The sequence below is a fragment of the Atta cephalotes genome (genome assembly GCF_000143395.1).
Source record: "Atta cephalotes unplaced genomic scaffold scaffold00064, whole genome shotgun sequence".
Classification (NCBI taxonomy): Eukaryota; Metazoa; Arthropoda; class Insecta; order Hymenoptera; family Formicidae; genus Atta; species Atta cephalotes.
Genome location: NW_012130128.1, coordinates 931,471 through 939,174, shown reverse-complemented (window position 1 = coordinate 939,174; position 7,704 = coordinate 931,471). Strand labels below are relative to the sequence as shown.

The 7,704-nt window shown below is 29.9% G+C and overlaps 2 protein-coding genes across 2 annotated transcripts in view; one reads left to right on the top strand and one right to left on the bottom strand.

The window, feature by feature from the left end:
• The first annotated feature begins 456 nt into the window (after positions 1–456).
• On the top strand, positions 457–2,125 carry LOC105623787 (protein jagunal). The gene is made up of 4 exons (XM_012205164.1): positions 457–548; positions 955–1,096; positions 1,364–1,579; positions 1,754–2,125. The coding sequence occupies exons 1-4, from the start codon at positions 457–459 to the stop codon at positions 1,880–1,882; spliced, it is 579 nt and encodes a 192-aa protein (XP_012060554.1). The 3' UTR covers positions 1,883–2,125.
• A 783-nt stretch (positions 2,126–2,908) lies between these two features.
• The window catches only part of LOC105623786 (SPARC-related modular calcium-binding protein 2), a 24,512-nt gene continuing 19,716 nt past the window's right edge, over positions 2,909–7,704 (bottom strand). The window contains exons 7-8 of the mRNA XM_012205163.1: positions 3,065–3,230; positions 2,909–2,991 (exon numbers count right to left, since the gene is read on the bottom strand). Coding sequence (XP_012060553.1) covers positions 2,909–2,991; positions 3,065–3,230 — 249 coding nt within the window. The remainder of the gene's footprint in view (positions 2,992–3,064; positions 3,231–7,704) is intronic.

Here is a 7,704-nt window from a genome sequence, read left to right as displayed (position 1 = left end):
ACCTATCAGAAATCATGTATTGTGGAATGTAGTTTCTGATAGGTTGAAATTCTTATTCTCTGTTCTTTGTTGCTTTTATTGTGCGAAGTCCCTTATGTGACATTTATAGACAGAGACGGCGGAAATTTGGAGAGAGATGCTTGCAAATTGAGCACACCATGTTATCCCTTCCACCTCAGTTCGCTTTAACGTGCTCTCGGAGGTTTTGGGTAGTTGGGACCTTCTTGATATTCTGGGTTATATCGTCCTGGGTAGATACTTTGAAATACTCGGGACTGTTCCGGAATCACGGGGCCTGCCAAAGCCTGACGAGGCCACTCCGTTTCCCATCTGGCTGCGTAAAGTTTAAAAATAGTTAAATACTCATTGATGAACCACCGCGAATAAATTGGATTTAACTTCTCCGCTCGAATGAATCTTGTGTTCATTTAAAGAAAAGACTGAACCTTATCGATTATGGCTTCGAAAGTTACGCTTTCCCAGGCTCTGGGAACGGATGGGAGCGATTATAATCACCGACAAAAAATTGCGACACACTATCAAGTCAGGTAAGAAAACGCGAAAGAAACGCAGAAATTAATTTTTTATTATTTTCATTCATCTAATAATACAATAATATCAATTTACGTTTGGTACCTATTTGAACAACTGCATATATATATATATTTTTTTTTTGTTTACACCAACTATTAATTTATATCACATACATATATATATATATATTTTTTTTTGTGTCATTTTTTGTATCAATTGTGTCAATGTGTTTTTACTCGTTATCGATTACAATTATGTAGTTTGTTCTTATTATTAGAATATTATTAGAATATTAGACGGATAAAAGACTTGGAAATAAAAATTACATCCATGAATTAATATGAATTATAAAGTAGAGATATAGAAGGATATATATCAAAATGTTTTTGTTACAATTTATAAAAATACATTTGTTTCCAGTGCGACTAACAAATCAAGACTGAAGTATTGTATATTTTTTCACTATCTATTATTTTTCGTCATGCTTGCCAAACTATCTGCAGACATATTAGATCATCTGGATATATTTATTTGGGAAATCGAGGAATTACAAGTACCACAGGTATAATAAAATATCTTAATATAAATATAAAATATAATTGTTGTTTATAATTGTAGCTATATTTTAAGCAATTATGATATGAAATGTTAATAAAAAATATTTTTGTAGACTCATAAAGTTAACGCAATAAATCATGTACTTTCGATATATATATATATATATATATTTTGTCTTTCTTTATAATGTATGTCATATTTAGATTAGCAATATTGAATGTATGATGATTTTTTTAATCATCCAACAAATTAATTTTCCCTTCTGTTTCAGCCATTATGGTGGGAGTATATATGGTGCATTAGTTTGTCACTATCTTTTTTTGCTCTCTCTGCTATTAAAAAGAATAGGATTAAAACTCTGCAAAAATATATGATAGGTATTATCCTCTTAGGTTATGGCCCATTAGGTTATGCTATAATGTATTACTTCAAGGATGTCTGGACATACTTAACTGTAGGCAAATCTGATGACATTCATTTGTGGCAGGTATGTTCATTTTTTAAAATGTCATTAAATATCCATAACTAAACTTTTTTAAATAAATAAAGATGTGTGTATGTATATTAAATTGCAAGATTTCTTTTTGAAAAAAGGAATTTTATGTTTCTTGTATTTTGTTCTTACACAAGATAATTATACTTTTATTATTTTACTTTTCAGAGTCTGCCATATGGTGTACTTTGGTACGCTTTTATTCTTTTAGCTTCACAAGTTCATTGTTTCTCTTTGTATTTTTCTTGGAACTTGTTAGTTGCATGGAGAACAAGAGGTGTCAAAAGAATGGACTAAACTCAAGAGGCAACAAGAGGCAACTGTAAAAATCCACAAATTATATTATGGACATCTATTTTGACTATGAGCCATGTTTATTGTTTGTGATAAAAAAGGAAAGATATATGATTGTTGTACAAGAAACAGCACCCAGACTCTGTAAAAATTATACATGAGAGATGTATATAAATGAAAGAGTATCATTGTACTCACATGTATATATGAAAATACACCGACGCATAAATTAGGTTTATATTTTTTCAAACGTTGGACTTTTTGTGCCATGATTCCTATTTGCTGCCATCTCTGTGACACGTAGCAAATATTCTCTCTTATGTTATTTTTAAAAACTCCATATCTCAATGTAAATTGCGTGACATATCATATGTTCATAAAAGAATCTATTTATGAATAAAATACATTAGATACGTTTCTGAATTACAAATCTACACTTTCGTAAACTAGAGATGTGTAAATGCTTGATTAAATAACTTTTTTGTGATTGAAAGAGGAAATGGATAAAGATACGGTATAACAAAAGTTCAGTATTGAGAAGATTGCTATAAAAATTATTTTATTGTAAATCTTTTTCTAAATTGAATTTGTTTTCAGTATAAGATAGCTTAATTATTTAAAGAATTATTTTTATGGACTAGGTGATACACAAGAGTACACACATACAGTGTTGACAATTACCAGTATGAAAAAACTGTTTGTAAGTATTTTGCAAAATACTAACATTTAAATTTTCAGAAATAGCAAAAAAGAGTGTAAGCCGTTAATTCAAATAATATAAAAGATTACTTTTAAATTCAAAATTCTAAAAATTCTAAATAATTTTAAATATAAGAATTTACGAGAAGAATTGCTAAAATTTAATATTCTCGAAAGTTAATGAGATGCTAAAGAAATATTATTACATTGAAAAGATGGCTCACGGTAATTTCAGGAATTCCTGCAGTCGTACTTATGTTAATGCTTAATGACAAAAAAAAGATGATTGTCTCTTTATAGGATAGCGAACACAAATTATCACATAATGTGCTAGTCATCATCATTGAGAAACTGATCTAGTGGATTTGGACCTATTCTTTTCGGTGTAGTTAATGGTTTTTCCGGATCATTACCTGAAATACCCATTAAAACTTTATATATACAATCGTTATATATACAAAACAAAAGTAGATATAACGTTATCACCTATTGTTGGACGCTGAGCATTGAGACAGCTTAGCCATTCTGTCATACTGATCCTTCTATCATTGTTGATGTCACAATATCTCGGTAATTTTTTACCACATCTCCGGAGTTGTCTGTTATTCGCTACCATTGTGCGAAAATTTTTCCACTCTTTTTTTTCTAAAACCTATAAGTATATATAAATACATGTATATGTATATTTACGCGCGATAAAATAAAGCTTAGAGAAAATAATTAGGAAACGTTTATTTCAATTAAAAAAACCAATAAGCAGAATCTAGGAAAAAAAGAAATCTCTTATTTATACACATTTAGAATTATATGTATACCATACAGAAAACTAGGAATCCAAGTTCGACTCCCGATCGAAGTAATATTTCTAGCAATAAAAATTAATTATTTACAGATTTTAATATTATTCAGCTTTATTAAGATCGTTCTAAGATACGTAAGAGCATAGAATTATTAAATTATCAATTTAACTCGTGATATTATTGCAGTAATTCAGTAAAGTTTATATTTCAAGACTGAAAAATTATTTTCAGCGCGCAGTTTAAAGGACTACATACATAGTATATAAATTCACACGGAATTATCTCAATCATTAAAGATATTTATTTCTTATAGATTTCATTCTCACATGTACGATCCTAGATTTAATAATATTATGCAATTAATTGAAAAATTTTGCTAATATCTTTATGTTAAACTCCGAATATAAATAATGATATATTACACACTTATTATATATATGTATATTAGATGGGCCGAAAAAAAAAATTTTTTTTAAATCGATTAGTAGTACTTCTCAAAAGTAGCTATAGATGAGCTACCTCAATATGATTTGAGTAAAATTTCATCAAAATCGATTAATATTTCCAGGTTGCCTCTCGACTTCGAAATCAGTATTTCATGTGTCAAAATTCGAAAAAAATTTTAATTTCAATACAGTTTGATACTGTCTGTTCTTTTTTGATCACTGAATATCCGAGGTCAAAAATACACATTTCAAAATGGCGAATCTAATATGACGACATATAGGATGAATAAAAAGTCTCGGACCGGTGAAATCTCGAAAACTAAGCATTTCTGAAAAAAATGTTTCTTACAAAAGTAAGGTTTAAATGATTTACTAATCTGGTCAGTCTGATCTGAGTGGCATCACCAAGGTCAGATTAAGTTCATATCAATTTTTTTAATAACACATTTTTTATTCCATAATCTTATTTTCCTATTTTTTATTCCATAATCTAATAGTCGATGTCAAGAGCTTTTCAAAACACTATAATAAAATTACTTTTTATTGGGTACTTTTCGTTATAAAGCTCGAAAGTTACTACCGCCGGCATTAGCATTACGCAAGATGTCCGACCTTTGGTCGGAAACCTTTTGAATGTTATTCAGGATCATGTCCTAAGTAACATTTGTCAACATCAAGGCTAATGGAGATTGTACGTTTTATTTTCATTTTCATTTTTACATAAAAATGAATTTTTAATGATCCGATAAGCAAGATTGAGTAAGTTAATATCTTTTTTAACTGAATAAAGTTAAAGTTAATGGCTTTACAAAATTAATAAAGTTAATAAAGTTAAAAGTTGAAGGAATAAAAAATTAACTCAACGTAAGTTAAGTCAATATTGAATTAACCTACGTTAAAAAAAGTTAATTTTGAAAAAAATTATTTTTTAGATCATAATGTCCTAATTTTTCTTAAAATGAGATTAAATAACTACAATATAGATTATTATAATAAGTAAATTAAATTTTAAATTTTTTATTCATATGTGTTTTTTATTCATATAAGTATATAACATAACGATATAACTATACAAGTTATATAACTTTAAAAAACAGCCAGCACATAGAGAAGATCAGTGATTACTTTTTAATAAGTCTTAAGCCATAAGAAATTGATTAACAATTACAATCGAATGCGAGAAGAATATTTGATTGTAATTGGTCAATTTCTTATGACTTAAAGCTTAAAACCTATTGTAGATCTAAAGCTTATGGCATAAATCAATCAGAGGGATCTTACAGCATCTTAAAAAATTATTGTACTTAAGATGGTCTTAAAATATGAACAGATTACGAATATGTCCCTTAGTCTTATTATATCTTATTATTTTTCTAAGATATTTAAAAAAAATAAAAAATTGTTTAACTTATAAAATAAGTTAAAAAGTTAACGTTTAAAAGTAACTTAGTTAAATTAAAATTTAATGCATTTAAAATTAACTAAGTTAAGTTAAAAGTTATTAACTTTTTAACTTTTTTTTAACTTTTAACTTTTTACTAATTATTATCCAACCCTGTCGATAAGTACTCAATAAAAAATAACTTTATTATAATGTTTTGGACATTGGCTATTAGATTATAAAAAATAGGATATGTCATTTAAAAAAATCGACGTGATCTTGACCTGATTTTGGTGATGTCACCTAAGGTCAGACTGATCAATAAATAGATCATTTAAAAATATAACTTTCGTAAGAAACATTTTTTTTCAAAAATATTTAGTTTTCAAGATATTTTACTGATCCAAAACTTTTTACTCACCCTGTATGTTGTTATATTCACATTTTGAAATGTGTACGTCTGACCTCGGATTCATGTTCAGTGATTAAAAAAGAACAGGTAGTACCAAATTGTACTAAAATTTAAATTTTTTCGAATTTTGACACATGTATCCAAGAAATGCATAAATACTAATTTCAAAGTCGAGGGGCAACCTAAAAATATTAATCAATTTCAATGAAATTTTCAAACCATATTGAGGGATATAGCTAACTTTTGGTATTGTTAATCGTATATAAAAACTTCTTTTCGGTCCTCTAGATATATATACCTATACTGGGTATTCCACATTCGTACATCCCATTTATCTTTGCAGAGTAAGCTGCAATCATAAAAATGTTCAGACAAAAGTTGTAGAGTAGAGGGTTTAAAAAATCTATTTATCGATATTTCATTTTTACGTAAAAATGAATTTTTAGTGCAAAAATGGAAATAAGAAGTACAACCTCCAATTGATTTTGATCTTGACAAATGTTCATTCAGAACATGATCTTGAACAACATTCAAGAAGTTTAGTCGATCGGATATCTTGTATAATGCCTTGTGTCTGCGATACTGTAATTTTCGAGCTCTATAACTCGAAAAGTACTCAATGAAAAATAATTTTATTATAGTATTTTAAAAAGCTTTTGACATCGACTATTAGTTACTGGAATAAAAAATTGGGTATTCTATTTAAAAAAAATCGATCCTTGACCTGAGCGAAGTCACCTAAGGTCAAAACTGATAAGATCAGTAAATAAATCTTTTTAAACCCTACAACTTTTTGTCTGAACACTTTATCGATTGGATCTTATCCTGTAAGATAAAAGAGATGTAAGATGGTCTAAAACATCCGGTATATGTGTGTGTATATACAGGGTAGAAATAAAGTAGGAGCCAAATTGAGGGCGCAGAATGGGTTAAAGAAAATAAAAAGACTGATACCATTTTGAATATTCGCTGTATTTGTAATATTTTCGAATTAAAAAAGGAAACGTATAAGCCAATTCGGTGAAGCCGCGTCGCGTGAACATTAGCTTATATCTCAAAATAATATTAGATTTTTTTGTTCTCCTTGATTCATTCTACGTCCCCAATGCAGCTCCTATCTTATTTCTGAAACACCCTGTATATAGGGTACTTGGAAATTAGTGATAAGCTTTTCGCACATGGGCAGAATGGATTAAGAAGTCCTCTGCCATTTTACAATTGTGACAGGATAGTACCCGCTCAGCGCGGTGAAGTGCGCATCCGCCATCACTAGGCACGTTGTTTATAAACGGCAAATGCCGTCGCTAGACATTACATGCCTAGCAACGGCGAACGCGTGCCTCATCGCGCTGGACAATCTTTACTATAGCGCGCTTGCATTTGACGGTGGACTGGGCGAATTTGGCTATTTTCATAAGTTAATAACTCGTTAACGTTGCGACAATTATAAAATGCTAGAGGACTTTTCTTCTCAGTTTAGTCTATTCTGCCCCTGTAACAAAAAACTCATTTTATTAGGTGTACAACTTTGCTTCCGCCGTTTTCCTATAGATGGCTTTAGCGGTAAGTGGTGGTCGAAATAAATTGATTATAGACGTCAATAAACTTGGGCATCTGTCAACATAACCCCATAGAAACATTAGTCGATTTGTGTCTGCATCATAAAGTTATTCTCGATTGAAAATGTCAGTTTACGAGCCAAATTCTCGTCATTTGCGGGAGGTTTTAATTTTTTGCTTCAATATGAAGAAATCTGCGGCTGAGGCTCATCGAATGCTCTCAAATACTTATGGTGAGGCCGCTATTAATGAAAGAACGTATCGTGAGTAGTTTCAACGTTTCAAGAACGATGATTTTGACATCCAAGGTCATGCTCTGTATTTGGTGGGACCAGCTCGGCGTAGTGTATTATGAACTGTTAAAACTGACTGAAACAATCACAGGCGATCGGTATCGAACGCAATTGATGCGTTTGAGCTGAGCATTGAAAGACAAACGGCCACAATATAACGAGAGACACGATAAAGTGATTTTGCAGCATGACAATGCTCGACCTCATGTTGCGAAAGTGGTCAAGACATACTTGG